The 16,185-nt window shown below is 38.7% G+C and overlaps 2 protein-coding genes across 2 annotated transcripts in view; one reads left to right on the top strand and one right to left on the bottom strand.

Moving 5' to 3' along the window:
• Positions 1-4,240, bottom strand: part of LOC309809845 (G patch domain-containing protein 4-like) — a gene marked incomplete at its 5' end in the record, with an annotated part of 34,906 nt that extends 30,666 nt beyond the window's left edge. The window contains one exon of the mRNA XM_082631304.1: positions 4,130-4,240. Within this exon, the coding sequence (XP_082487430.1) occupies positions 4,130-4,240 (111 nt within the window). The remainder of the gene's footprint in view (positions 1-4,129) is intronic.
• Positions 1-16,185, top strand: part of PDE11A (phosphodiesterase 11A) — a 449,383-nt gene that overhangs the window by 127,370 nt on the left and 305,828 nt on the right. The window lies entirely within an intron of this gene.

Below are 16,185 nucleotides of genomic sequence, written 5' to 3'. Positions count from 1 at the left end.
AAATGACTTGCTCAGAGCCCCACAGCTGGTTAATGGCTATTCTGGGGAGGCTGGGAAGGCTCAAAAGTCACCAGCAATCATCCTGCCCCCTACCGATCCTTTCCATTTTAGCAGGCTTTTCACAAAGCCCTGGACTTCAATCCTGCCACGTTGCCTGGATAAACTAAACTAAATTAAAACTGCACTAAACTAAATGACTAAAACACAGATCTGTCCTGAGTTGAAGAATGTCAGGTAGGGACACACTTTATTGATTGGTCATGAAGAGGGAAAAGAGAGGAAGAGGGGTAGAGAGACACTGATATTTTACAAAGTCTCATTACCTAAGGCCACCAGGGTATTTCTGTTCCTACCTATGAATAAAATGAAGAAGAAGGACGACAGTACCGGTCATGCAGCTTATTTCAGAGCTGGTGGGTAACACTCAGACAATTCAAAGAGAAAATTCTAAAAGATAGGAGCCTCTAAGAAAGGGGGAAAAAAACATGTATATAAGAGGTGACTATAGAGTGGTGGCTTTCTGCTGTGGACTGCTGGAACTAGTCCAGCGAGATGTCAGCGAGACATCTAGATGTCAGCGAGATTCTCATAGGAAAGCAAGTAACATTTGTCACTTTTTGCGTGTCTTTCTAACTCAGATAAAAACAATATTAGCCATAGGATGTAAAAGCTCAATCCATCAAAACTAGATTTCTAAATTCCATACATATGTGTTAGCATACGCTATTTGTCTTTTCCCTTTCTGACTTACTTGACTCTGTATGACAGACTCTAGGTCTATCCACCTCATTACAAATAGCTCAATTTCGTTTCTTTTTATGGCTGAGTAATATTCCATTGTATACATGTGCCACATCTTCTTTATCCATTCATCGGATGATGGACACTTAGGTTGTTTACATCTCTGGGCTATTGTAAATAGAGCTGCAATGAACATTTTGGTACATGACTCTTTTTGAATTATGGTTTTCTCAGGGTATATGCCCAGTGGTGGGATTGCTGGGTCATATGGTAGTTCTATTTGTAGTTTTTTAAGGAACCTCCATACTGTTCTCCATAGTGGCTGTATCAGTTTACATTCCCACCAGCAGTGCAAGAGTGTTCCCTTTTCTCCACACCCTCTCCAGCATTTATTGTTTCTAGATTTTTTGATGATGGCCATTCTGACTGGTGTGAGATGATATCTCATTGTAGTTTTGATTTGCATTTCTCTAATGATTAATGATGTTGAGCATTCTTTCATGTGTTTGTTGGCAGTCTGTATATCTTCTTTGGAGAAATGCCTATTTAAGTCTTCTGCCCATTTTTGGATTGGGTTGTTTGTTTTTTTTGCTATTGAGCTGCATGTGCTTACAAATTTTGAAGATTAATCCTTTGTCAGTTGCTTCATTTGCAAATATTTTCTCCCATTCTGAGGGTTGTCTTTTGGTCTTGTTTATGGTTTCCTTTGCTGTGCAAAAGCTTTGAAGTTTCATTAGGTCCCATTTGTTTATTTTTGTTTTTATTTCCATTTCGTTAGGAGGTGGGTCAAAAAGGATCTTGCTGTGATTATGTCATAGAGTGTTCTGCCTATGTTTTCCTCTAAGAGTTTGATAGTGTCTGGCCTTACATTTAGGTCTTTAATCCATTTTGAGCTTATTTTTGGTATGGTGTTAGGGAGTAATCTAATCTCATACCTTTACAGGAATAATGACACAGACCTACTTGAGAATGGACTTGAGGATATGGGGAGGGGGAAGGGTAAACTGTGACAAAGCGAGAGAGAGGCATGGACATATATACACTACCAAACGTAAAATAGATAGCTAGTGGGAAGCAGCCGCATAGCACAGGGAGATCAGCTCGGTGCTTTGTGACCGACTGGAGGGGTGGGATAGGGAGGGTGGGAGGGAGGGAGACGCAAGAGGGAAGGGATATGGAAACAGATGTATATGTATAACTGATTCACTTTGTTATAAAGCAGAAACTAATACACCATTGTGAAGCAATTATAAAAAAAAACTAGATTTCTATAATAGCTGGACAGAGCTATGAAGAGAGATTTAGGAATTTTAAGGTAAAAGTGGTAGGCGATGCCATGGAAATGGAAAAGATCATTTTTTAAAAAAATGCTTGTAGACCAAGACTAGAAGAGAATTAGGTAAAGAATCCTGATAATGAAGAATATGCCAAAAAAAAAAAAAGGAGAGCCAGAGAAGGGATGGTCTGAGAGACCAGACTGGAAGACAATAGTGAGAGAAGGAAGCCAGAAAGATTCAAAGCTGTATCCATTATGGCTTCGAAATCAAGAAGGACTGATAATTCAAAATACACCTTGGGATTTGGCAGGGAGGTCATAATCTCAGTGCAAGCTTTCGGTGAATGGTGGGGAGAAAGCCCAACAAAACTGGGGCAAAGAATAAACGGAAATGAGTGGCCTGGTCACATCAGGGTAAAACCACCTTTTAAGATGTTCATCCCTAAAGGGAAGTTGTATTGAAAGGATATTTTATAAAGAGGGAGAAGTGAGCCAAGGGGACTGAGTCCAAGGAGAAGGGAGAGCTGAGTAAACAAGCTTGGGAAAGAGTGGGTGGGCAAAGGGTCCGGTGAAGATGAGAAGGGGTTGGCCCTAGACAGAAGGAGGATGCCTCGGGGATAGAGGCTAGGTTGGAATTTTAGAGGTTGGAGCTTCTGCCAAATACTTTATGTGTGGCTGAGGAGCCAGTTACCAACTGAGTGTGACTAAGATGAGCTCGGTGGTGACCTTAAGGAGAGAAGAAGAGCTTTGGATCCACTACTGAGCAAAGAGAGAAAGTGCACCTATTGTTAGCAGTTTGGAAGATAGATGGGAAAATCTGCCACTAAGCTAGAGACAGGACAGCGCTAGAGAGCAGAGGACAGATTAAGAGAACAGCTGTGAGGCAGCGCAGGCAGATTCTGCCAGCCCATCAGACGTGTGTGCTGTGATTCAGATCAGGCAAGGATGGCTCTCAGGCAGCGTCTCCCAAAGTGTGGGTCACGACCCACGAGTTGCGATATGAAATCTTGTCTAGAACAGTGTATTTTGTAAATGAAATAAAACATCAGAGAGCATTGCACATAGTGAGGGTAAGTATTGTTACTATTTCACTTATATTTGTAAATATATACATATGTACACGTGCTGGGTTGCTGATAACTGGTGAACAGAGGGTGTCCCTACCTGACATTCTTCAACTCAGGACAGATCTGTGTTTTAGTCATTTAGTTTAGTGCAGTTTTAATTTAGTTTAGTTTATCCAGGCAACGTGGCAGGATTGAAGTCCAGGGCTTTGTGAAAAGCCTGCTAAAATGGAAAGGATCGGTAGGGGGCAGGATGATTGCTGGTGACTTTTGAGCCTTCCCAGCCTCCCCAGAATAGCCATTAACCAGCTGTGGGGCTCTGAGCAAGTCATTTAACCTTCATGAGTTTTAATCTCCAAATATGTAAAACTGCTAACTTCTCCTTTCTACTTTATAAACAATGTGTTAGAGAAAAGAAAAACAAAACAATTTGAGAAGAAAAAGTTAAAGGAAATATACTGTAGAGGGTTGCTGACTATTTTTGTATTGTTATAAGATAGCCGGCCCAACAGCACGGCTGCATGTGTGCATGCACACATGCACGGCTGCAGGCGCGTTTTCTTGCTATTCAGCTTCACAATCTTATCGAATCCAGTGACTTTTATTCCTCTGGCAGCTTTATTACTCATGCCTGACCAGGTATTCCCTAGATGACCATTTGACTGAACAACAACAAAAACATTTGCTTCAATAAATACTGATCCCCTAACTATGGACTATTACTAGTCATGCTTTTAATCTCCCTGAAGCAGCTGACAGTGCCTACCATCCCTCCTCCCTGAAATTCCTCCCCTGGCCACCTGACTCCCTGCTGCACTGCTCTGGTTCACCGCCTGCCTCAGCCTCCCCTGTTGTACCTCCTCTGCCTCCTTTCCTTTACCTGGTCTTGAAGTGGTGGTAGCTATCTTCTGCTTTCTCTTCTGTTCTCCACTCTGTCCCCTGGGAGTTGCCTCAGTGCATGTGAGTTCAGCTCTCACTCTGGTGCTGAATGTAGGTCAGTCAGCTTATTTCACTTCTGAAGCTCCAGGATTCCACAGGTCATTCCTACTTGGATCTTCTGCTCCATCTCAAATGCTGCAAATTCCAAACCGAACTCACTGCCTTCCTGCACTGGTGCCCCGACTGTAGTCTTCCTCTGGAGTTTTCTGCGTTGCTCCATAGTATCACCCTTCTTTTGGCCGCCTGGCTAGAGATCTAGCCATCATCCTCGATTCTACTCCTTCCTTTAATCTCGTGTCCAATATCTAATTGGTTGTCAAATTCTATCCGTTTTACTTACAAAATACTCTTGGTCTATAACCTTTAGAAGTGATGGTTTGTGTCTCCCCATTTTGTTTTTTTTTTTTTTTTTTTGCGGTACGTGGGCCTCTCACTGCTGTGGCCTCTCCCATTGCGGAGCACAGGCTCCGGACGCGCAGGCTCAACGGCCATGGCTCACGGGCCCAGCCGCTCCACGGCATGTGGGATCTTCCCGGACCGGGGCACGAACCCACGTCCCCTGCATAGGCAGGCGGACTCTCAACCACTGCGCCACCAGGGAAGCCCATGTGTCTCCCCATTCTTGATTCTTCCCCTCTCTCTGGAGTCCTATTGCTAGAGTTCTATTTTTGTAGTCCTGATCTGACCATGCCACTCACTGTAAGTCTCACAGATCTCTGTGGCTTCCAGCATAAAACCCAAACTCTTCAGAATGGCATTTGAATCATTTCAGGATTGAGTCTCAAATACTTTTTGACTCTCATTTCTTGACACATTGCCCATATGTTGTTCACACTTAAGTCTCACTGGGATTCTTGCCATTTACAGGACACAAAATGCATATCCGAACTCCTGAATTTTTGCTTATTCAATTCCTTGTACCCAGAATTCAGTTAATATCACTAAATTTTATTAAAAATTCCCTATAATACTACTCAATAAATTTTTGTTGGATTGAAATATAATGATTAGTTTCTCTCCTGAACATAAGTATGAAAGCAGAGATCAAATCTTTTTCATCTTTGTATTTCTAGCAATTAGCAGAGATTACAATAGGTACTCAAGAAATATTTACTTGGAGACAAAAGCTAAAGAATTACTGATCTGCATGGTTATATGTATTTTTAATATCCATCTTTTCCCTAAGAGGGACAAAATAGTAAAATAACCAGTTAAAGAAATAAAATAAACATTCTTTACTACCGAGCAGCATGAATTGTAATTCACTGGGGAGAATAGCTATTTACAAGATTAGTACTGACATAAATAGTTGCAAACCACTTTTTTAGTCCCTAAGATCTGATTGGATAATCAGATGGATATAGTGGATAATAATGAATATTTGTAGTAAAGAGCTTGCTTACAGCTTTTCTCTACATGAAATCTTGCACATATAGGACCCTCAGGTTTCGATATCATAGAGTATTACAGGTGAAATATCTGTTCCCTGCTTTCTGGTAGCAAAGCTTCCCAGTGTGAAACACTGGGTGTTTAAATATGTATCATGATTAACAATGAAATTATGGCCTTGTTGCAAACACTGGAGAGTTTTAATAGCTGAAAAGTTGGCTCATCCTATAGGAATTTACTTGAGTGTGTATGAATAAAGTATTTTCATCTGGAAGTTTGTTTTTTGAAACTGCTATATTCCTAAACTTCAGTTTATTTAGCTTGTATATAGTAATTCTTTTGACCTTCTGAACCAGTCAGTATTGATTGGGAGAGCACCAGTATTCTAAATCTTTTTTAGTTTGCTGTAGTAAAAACAATTTCTCCTTTAGGATAATTCTATGATACAGATTAAATCAGAAATTAAAGAAAATCTTCCAAATCAGAGAAATATTTGTCTTCTTAACTAGGTTTGCCTGAGTGAATTATTTTATTATTTTGAGAACCACAAGGAGAATTCATTGCTGTTGGCATAAAAGTAAATGTGAGGACTTCACTGGTGGCGCAGTGGTTGAGAATCTGCCTGCCAATGCAGGGGACATGGGTTCAAGCTCTGGTCTGGGAAGATCCCACATGCCAAGGAGCAACTAAGCCCGTGCACCACAACTACTGAGCCTGTACTCTAGAGCCCGCGAGCCACAACTACTGAGGCCCGCGCACTTAGAGCCCGTGCTCTGCAGCAAGAGAAGCCATTGCAATGAGAAGCCCATGCACCACAACGTAGAGTAGCCCCTGCTCACTGCAACTAGAGAAAGCCTGCACGCAGCAATGAAGACCCAACAACAAAGACCCAATGTAGCCAAAAATAAATAAGTAAATAAATTTATTTTAAAAAAAGTAAATGTGTACATTGATAAGCCTTGGTTTTTTAGGAGACAAAATTTTCTTCAGTTAAGGGTTAGACACATATATATGGAATTTAAAAAACAAAATGGTTCTGAAGAACCTAGGGGCAGGACAGGAATAATGATGCAGACGTAGAGAATGGACTTGAGGACACAGGGAGGGGGAAGGGTAAGCTGGGGCGAAGTGAGAGAGTGGCATGGACATATGTACACTACCAAATGTAAAAAAGATAGCTAGTGGGAAGCAGCTACATAGCACAGGGAGATCAGCTTGGAACTTTGTGTCCACCTAGAGGAGTGGGATAGGGAGGGTGGGAGGGAGACGCAAGAGGGAGGAGATATGGGAATATACGTATATGTATAGCTGATTCACTTTGTTATAAAGCAGAAACTAACACACCACTGTAAAGCAATTATACTCCAATAAAGATATTAAAAAATTAAGGGTTAGAATAAATATGGCCCTTCTGTCTTTTCAGTCTGTGGTATCAAGTCTATGTGGGATGAGTCAAAATGAGCACTTTGTCTGACTAAATCACCGCTCTCCCATTTGAGAGGGTGTGTGAGAGTGCTTAAGACTGTGGGCATTGGCATCAGTCAGACTGTGTCTGGAATTCTGGCTTCAGCACTTAGTAACAGTGTGACATTGGGCAGGTGGCTTGGTCTCCCTCAGCTTCAATTTCCTGATCTATAAAATAGGTATTCATTTGTTCGTTCATTTGTTCAGTTATTCAGCAAATATTTATTGAGCAACTACCGTGTGCCAAGTCCTATTATGGGGATCTGGGGAGTAACAGTGAACACAACAAGCAAAAGTATTTTTATTTTTTAAATTGAAGTATAGTTGATGTACAATATTATATAAGTTACAGGTGTACAATATAGTGGTTCACGATTTTTAAAGGTCATACTCCAGTTATAGGTATTATAAAATATTGGCTATATTCCCTGTGCTGTACAATATACCCTTGTAGCTTATTTATTTATACATAGTAGCTTGTACCTCTTACTCCCCTACCCCTATTGCCCCTCCCCCTTCCTTCTCCCCACTGGTAACCAGTAGTTTGTTCTCTATATCTGTGGATCTGCTTCTTTTTTGTTATATTCACTAGTTTGTTGTATTTTTTAGATTCTGCATATAAGTGCTGACATATGGTATTTGTCTTTCTCTGTCTGACTTATTTAACTTAGCAGAGTACCCTCCAAGTTCATCCATATTGCTGCCAATGGCAAAATTTCATTCTTTTTTTATGGCTGAGTAGTTTTCCATTATATATACATCATCTTTTTTATCCATTCATCTGTTAATGGACACTTAGGATGCTTCTATATCTTGGCTATTGTAAATAATGCCGTTATGAACACTGGGGTGCATGTATCTTTTTGAATTAGTGTTTTTGCTTTTTTCAGATATATACCCAGGAGTAGAATTGCTGGGTCATATGGTAGTTCTATTTTTAGCTTTTTGAGAAATTGCCATACTGTTTTCCACAGTGGCGGCACCTATTTACGTTCCCATCAACAGTGCACAAGGATTCTCTTTTCTCTACACCCTCGTCAACGTTTGTTATTTGTATTCTTTTTGATGATTGCCATTCTGACAGGTGTGAGTTGCTATCTCATTGTGGTTTTGAGTTGCATTTCTCTGATGATTAACAATGTTAACCATCTTTTCATGTGACAACAGGCAAAAATCTTGGCTCTCATGGATTTACTTCTAGTAAGGCAGTATTAATAGTATCTACCAACAATGGTTGTTTGGGAATTAGCTGATATAATGCAGGTAAACTGCTTAGCATAAAGCCCAGCACCTAGTACATTCAGATAGCTTAGGAAAGTGAGTAGTCTAGTTTGACAGGCATACAAAAGAGGTGCTGGGGGTGGGGTGTGGTCTGGGGAGAGGGCAGATTGGGGTCAGGGTAAGTTGGGGCTGTAGAGGCTAAGGTTTATTGAGTACTTACTATTTTTCCGACTCTGTACTAGGTGCTTTAAACTTACAACAATCATATGAAGCAGATACTGGGAGTAAGCTTTTGCTTTATGGTAAGAGCTATTTTAGATACCATATCTCTGAAAACAGATTTTGAGAGAGGAGCAGGGAACAGGGCAAGAGTGAGTTGGATATGTCCGTGGACCTGCTCTCTTACCTTTTAGGTGCACAAGGAGAGAAGGACACTTGGGTAGCTAGACTGTGGCCTGAGTGGGCCTGTTAACTTCACTTCACTGGATCTCATCTGTCAGAATCGGGAAAAAAACTTCCTTTCTTTGGGGTCATTTTTCATATTTGAAGGAGTTGTACTAGAGGGTTGTCGAGATCTGTTCCTGTACCGACATTTCCTGATTCCCCATGTAGGAAGCTGGATCACTGTAGAGGAATACGTCTTTGTGGTATGTGGAACACAAGGTTACACCAGCACATGCTCATGTATGATTCTTGTTTGATGATTCCCCTAAGCATCCATGTAGAGCTCATCCTGAGATACAGGAATACTGGTGTGGCCATGGAATGACTGATGGAATTGAGCAGGGACGCTTAAAAATAGAGCAGAAGATATTTGATAATTTTGAAGCAGAGTTTACTTTCTTATTCTTTCTGTGAGATAATTACAGGACATAGATACAGAAAGCTCATTGACTGTTAAATTTTATTTATTTTTCCAACACAAAGCATAGGGAGCTGGAATAAGTCCCACCACTTCAAAGACTTTCCCTATTTAATTTGTTTTAATATTTCTTGTAGGCAACTTTTTTCTGCTGAAAATGAAAACTTTGACCTTTGGGAAGTAACAATTCAAAACTTAAAAAATATTTAGATATAATATTAACTAAATCTCCAGTTCAAATCTGAAAATTTCTGATTTTCTTTTAGCTTTTTCTCTCCCCCGCATCTGTGTTCATTTTTATGATAAAGCACACCTTAATTTATGTAATAAATATGTTCCCAAAATAAAAATCAGATCGTATTTAAAATGTAGTGAGGATTTGCTGTTTAAATGGCTTCTATTGTAAATTTATTTGCAGTGTAAGTTATTTGACCTTAATTTGTCTTTGATGTATCCTTGGATTTTAATCTATTAGGTTTGTCTAAATCAAGGCACATCAATTAACCACTGGAACTATTCCTGTTTATTACTCTCCTAAAATCTAAAACTATCACTTTGAAATTTAAAATCCAGAATCTCCCATGGTTAGCACCGTTACTACTAACAGCAATGTAGAGTTTTTGTTTATTTACAATGTATTTTATATCCAAGATAGTATATTATATATATATAAATTCAGTATATAATTAAATGGCCTTGTTAAGTTTAACTGAAGGATTCAGTATCTTCATTTTACTGATTATACACCTACAAATTATGACTAGGAATATTGATATATTTGTGGTCATTTATTCACTGAACCAAACATTTATTTAATGACCACCATATGCCAGGCACTGGGCTAAAAACACTGGGAAATGTAAAGTATAATATGTGATCTCCTTTAGAGGCTTACGATTTATTAGGGGAAACAGATATAAACACATAAAAAGTTACATGATAAAAGAAAAATTGCAATATGAGACAACGGCATAAAGTCGCATCTCTCAAACTGTGGTATGTGAGATAACTTTAGGTAGTAGACATGAAGAAACATTTTTTACATTAATGGTTATATTTATAATTATATAATGCTTTATATATATTTACAATTACCTTCAATTTATGTAAAATGTTATTGGTTTTCCATTATGGTTATAATCTAAAATTTCCTATAAAATTAAATGTACTTAATTTAAAATATGGGAGTTGGTTTTAAGAAAATGTTAAAGAGGAAAACATAATAGGTAATATGTGGATATGGAAGAAAATAGTGAGGGATATGTGAATACTGAGATTTGGGACACTGATGAAAGAAATGATTTGGTAACAAGGCACATTACCATCAATGCTATGTGCTACAGGAAGGAAAGGTCCTGGCAGGCTGGAGTGTCGGGGATGCTCTATGGAGAAGAAAGGACTTAAGACTGGATGGAGAGGAGGGAGGATGTCAAGGGCATGGTTCTCACAGTGATAGAAGAACCTGGAGGCCAGAATTCACATTATATTAAGGGGAAGAGGAAGAGTTTAGAGTGGGGGGTCTGTGTAGGAGAGTATGGGAAGGGAGACTGAAAATGTAGGTTGAAGGAGGAAGATTGTTCAGGGCATTGAATGTTATGCTGAGAAATCTGGGTTCTTTGGGCTATTTATAAGAGGAAGTGTTTTATTCTACTTCCAGCCTCCAGGAGGGATGATTGATGATTGGGAAAATCTGAAAAGGTTTTTGGATCACATACGTTTCCCAACATGAGATTCTGACCATTGTCAATACTGAAGGATTTGTTGTCTGGTATAATATCTCCTTTACCACCGACTGTGGTTCTATAGCAGTTAGTAGCTTGAAAGGCCAACTAGTCAGAAGGCAGCATTAGGATGTGGGTCCGTTTAAACAGGGGATGTATAGGGCAGGGCTAGAATGGCATCAAAATATGGGATGCTGGGCAGCCCAAGATTACTTTCTCTCAATAGTTTTGCTTGGGGCTGACCTGTCTTCTCTATAGAGCAATGTGGTACACATGAAAGAGTTGCAATAACGTGTTATTGGATTTGTCATAATGTGTTTCCTTTTTTCTTCTAGACTCAGCAGCTTTTCTGTTTTAGACAATTATACATGACTATGGCAGGTCTCAAGTTCCCTTACAAACATAATTTGCCTTAGTTCTCTTGGGATTTTACTTTGGGGCAACCTGGGAGTCCATTTTCAACAACCTGGGTGTTCCCCTAAGTTTATTTTTATTTTATGGTTACATAAAAATTTGCCTTGAAAAAAATAAACATTAGATGACCCTAATATTTTATATTTGTAAATAATGAAAAACATTACTAATTTTGCTATTCAGTTGAAATTTCTTCTTTCCAAATGAATTCCAAAATGGTATCCTTCTTGAAAACCCAAGGATATCAAAGTGGAACTATTTTCAAATTGCTGTCTATCCTCTATAGTGAGTGAGAAGGAAAACTTTGGGTCTTGATCTCTACTTCAACTACAGCAAATCCGCTTTAATTTATTTTTTATATGTCGTCTAAAGACACTATGAAACTCTAAAATACAGATGAAAAAAGATAAAACTCTAATCCATGGGGTACTCCCCCAAGTGGTCCAGAGATCAAAACAGTAATGACAGTGATTGCTCATCACCCCTGCCAGGAGGTGCTTGGATATTACTAAACCTTTTGTGATATATAGGTAAGCAAGGCCATCACTATTTGGCTGGGATCAAGGCTTGGCTACTTAGAAAAAGAAGAGAGTGTTTTTACTCAGTTACTCTGTTAAAAGTATGCTATAATGATTTATTCTAATTATAAACATCAACCTCTATTCCTAGTATCTAAAAATTTAAAGGCATCACAAGAGTGAAATTTAGAGAAAAAAACCATATATCTAACCTCCTCACTAATACTACTTGATAAATTTGTGTATCTACTCCTACCTACCAATCCAACTATCTAGTTGATTTGACTTTTGGATATCTAATTGATATATCAAATCTAATAGTGGTCCAAACCAAAATTTTGGATCCTCCTTGTAACCGATTTTCCTCCTAGTCTTCCCTATTTCAATAAATGAGCCCACCATCCACTCAGTTACTCAATGCCCAAAACTTTTTCTCACTGTTCAAATCGAAGCAACCCATAGGCAAGTCCTGTTGGCTAAAAATATATCCCAATCTCTCCTTTCTCTCCATCTTTACAGCTACCATCCTGGTCAAGATCCAAGCCACCATCATTTCTTGCCTAGAATATTGAGATAGTCTTCTACTTGGTCCTCCTGATTCTACTAACACTCCATAACAATCTATTCTCCATAGAGTGGCCAGAAAGATCTTTTAAAAATGTATATCAGATCGTGGCACCTTTCTGGTTAAAACCTATCCCTGCCTTCTCACTCTATCCAAATTCTCAGCCCTGGTTACAAGGTCCTACACAATCTGGGCCTAGTCTTCCTTTGAGACTCTTCTCCTACTGCTTCCCTCCATGTTCAGTACTCTCCAGCCACAGGGATTTTTCTGTTCCTGTTACATGCCAAGCTCATTCCAGTCTTAGGGCTGTTAACCTCTTCACCCCTCAACTCTTGGTCTCCAGATCAGCTTCTTCTTGTCACTCAAATGCCCATTCAAGGTCTCCATGGGGAGACCTTTCCTAAATTAGTCCCTCCATCCTCAAGTCACTCTTTTTACAAAGCAAGAAAATTATCTCATTCATTTCCTGTTTGTTTGTTTACTGTCTGTCTCTACCTTCCCTGCTCTAGAATGTAAGCCACATGAGAATAGGAACCTTATCTTCAAGAGAACCACTATTCCCACTAATTAACACAGTCCCTGGAACAGAATATAGGCTCAATAAATTTTGCTCAATTATCCAGTTTATGGATTCAGTATTTTTTCCCTTCTTTTTTTTTTTTTTTTTTTTTTTTTTTCTTTTTGCGGTATGCGGGCCTCTCACTGTTGTGGACTCTCCCGTTGCGGAGCACAGGCTCCGGACGCGCAGGCCCAGCGGCCATGGCTCACGGGCCCAGCCGCTCCGCGGCATATGGGATCCTCCCAGACCGGGGCACGAACCCGTATCCCCTGCATCGGCAGGCGGACTCTCAACCACTGCGCCACCAGGGAGGCCCTCCCTTCTTTTATTTAATGAATTTAAGGAGAGAAACCTTTAGTTCTTTCTCTCAGATTCTGTCTGCCCTTACTATTATATCAATCTCCATTTAACTCTCGAATGAAATTTTATGGAGAGACAGGAAAAATATAGCACCTACTTCTCCTGAACCCCACTCTGAGAATTGCTCGGTTTAGGGAATTTTGTCTTTTCCTTATGGCTTGATTCTTTTGAAATTCACCAGCGGTTTTAGCATTTCTCCTTTGATAGCCATTCTTTCCATTTCCTTCATGAGGCAGAAACCAAAAGAGGGAGATTAATAATTCCCAGTGTGTGCAAGAGTGATATTCCATGATTAACTCTTTAAAATTGCAAGGGAATAATTTACCCCTCTCAACCTTATCTTATTTTCTTTTGTAGATAGAGATTTGTTAGTCTGGGTATTCTCTCTCCACATCCAAAATAAAATATAATTATTCAACAAGTAGGTAAGTTGCACACAAAAATTTAAAGTAGAGATAGAATGATAGTGGTTTTGCAAATGGCTTGGTCTTGATCTTGGGATGTGCTTGCTGCCCACCTCCACTCCTCTCTGCAGGCCATTAAATCACACCCTGCTATGCCCTTTCAAGTACTGAGGGGAAAAAAGCATGCTGCGATACTTTATGTACTTCTAGGTTCTAATTATATTGAAAATGCATTGAAAAAAACAGAGGAAGGGAAAACAACAGTCTATAGATCCTCAGTAAATAGTTTTAGAATGATGGATTTTTAAAATATCTTCTAATACATTGTAAGTTTAAAAAATAACATGTATTATTTTGTTTATTATTTTTATTATTCTTAAAATCAGAAAAAAGAATACTCTTTAAAAGAGAGAATTATTGGAACTAAACCCCCAGGTAGGCTGTGAGCTGCCAGGGCTCTGGTACCTTTCTGTGTTGACTATCACCGAACTCCCAAGGCTGGTCTAATAACCTCGAAGATCACGTAGCTCAGTGGGCTCTTGTGTTATTTTCTGGTTCAGAAAAGCTGGTTTCAGGTTCACAGCTGGTTTGAAGTATAGTTCTTTTCCAGACAAAAGCTGATTTAAAAATCACATTGTACTACATAATGGAATTTCGTTTCTTCCTGAACAGCGTCATCCAGGGGAGTTTTTTTGTTTTGTTTTGTTGTTGTTGTTTTTAGGATTAAAAAAAATTACTTCCATTGAATTGATAACATTTGGTTTCATGAAAAGAAACACTATTGAATTTAACAGTTCTAACAATTGGAGTTCCGAGGCCATTGAAAATAAAGAATTAAGTTTGCCATCTTCTTTATCCCTTTTTGTTGAGAGAAATAGCATATGTTACATACAATATTGGGTTTTCAAGAAAGGTGGAAATATTTGTACATTTATGTTCTTAGGTACTAGGGAAAGCCCGTAATGTTGATGACATATTTCCAATACCTTGCTACTCCAAATCTGATGTATGGAGCAGCAGCTGATTAGAAATGTAGACTGTTAGGCCCACCACACACCTACTGGATCAGAATCTGAAGTTTAACAGATCTTTAGGCGATTCTTTTTCTTTTTGATTTTTAAAAATTTATTTTATTGACGTATAGTTGATTTACAATGTTGCGTTAATTTCTGCTGTACAGAAAAGTGATTTAGATATATATATACACACACACACACACACACATATATATACACGTGTATATATATTCTTTTTCATATTCTTTTCCATTATGGTTTATCACAGGTTATTGAATATAGTTCTCTGTGCTATACAGTAGGACCTTGTTGTTTATCCATTCAGTATATAATAGTTTGCATCTACTAACCCCACACTCCCAATCCATCCCTCCTCCACCCCCACCTCTTACTTGGCAACCGCAAGTCTGTTTTCTATGTTTGTGAGTCTATTTCTGTTTCGTAGATAAGTTCATTTGTGTCATATTTTAGATTTCACATATAAGTGATATAATATGGTATTTGTCTTTATCTTTCTGACTTACTTCATTTAGAATGATAATCTCTAGGTCCATCCATGTTGCTGCAAATGGCACTATTTCATTCTTTTTATGGCTGAGTAATATTCCATTGTATATATGTACCACATCTTCTTTATCCATTCATCTGTCAATGGACTTTTTGGTTGTTTCCATGTCTTGGCTATTGTAAATAGTGCTTCTGTGAACATAGGGGTGCATGTATTTTTTTGAATTATAGTTTTTTCCGATGTATGCCCAGAAGTGGGATTGCTGGGTCATATGGTAACTCTATTTTTAGTTTTTGAGGAACTACCGTACTGTTTTTAGTAGTGGCTGCACCAATTTACATTCCCACCAAAAGTGTAGGGGGTTCCCTTTTCTCCACAGCCTTTCCAGCATTTGTTATTTGTAGACTTTTTAATAATGCCCATTCTGACTGTAGTTTTGATTTACATTTCTCTAATAATTAACGATGTTGAGCATCTTTTCATGCGCCTGTTGGCCATCTGTATATCTTCTTTGAAAAAATGTCTATTTAGGTCTTCTGACCATTTTTTGATTGGGTTGTTTGGTTTCTTGTTATTGAGTTGTATGAGCTGTTTGTATATTTTGGAAATTAAGCCCTTGTCAGTCACATCATTTGCAAATATTTTCTCCCAGTCTATAGGTTGTCTTTTTGTTTTGTTTATAATTTCCTTTGCCATATAAAAGCTTCTAAGTTTGATTTGGCCCTGTTTGTTTATTTTTGATTTTATTTATATTGGATCCTTAGGCAATTCTTATGCACATGAATTGAGAAGCATTGTCCTGGTATACTTTGGGAATTTCCAGGTCCTAATTGCTTCCTTTACTGCCCTTCCTCCTTTTCCTTCTCTCCAGCCCCTAATGGCAAAGTCCATAAAGTAGGAGTTCTAAGCTGGGGTCTGTGGACTCTTAGGGAGTTGTAGGTGGTGACGTGTGAAACCACTGAAATTCTACATAAAATTATGTGTCCATATGCCTACTCAGCCTTCATTAGATTCTCATGAAGCCAAAAAAAAAAAAAAAAAAGGTTACCTATTCCAGGCTGCAAAAGCATGTTCTGCCTTGAAAGATGGATTAGAATAACTCTTGTAATTACAGAATTATTTCCCTTGTCTGGGAAGAATCTAGGAAAAAATATCAGTGAGCCT

Source organism: Mesoplodon mirus, assembly GCF_964341445.2.
Source record: "Mesoplodon mirus genome assembly, chromosome: 8".
NCBI lineage: Eukaryota > Metazoa > Chordata > Mammalia > Artiodactyla > Ziphiidae > Mesoplodon > Mesoplodon mirus.
Note: the sequence above shows the minus strand (reverse complement) of the source record. Positions and strands in the feature narration are given on the sequence as shown.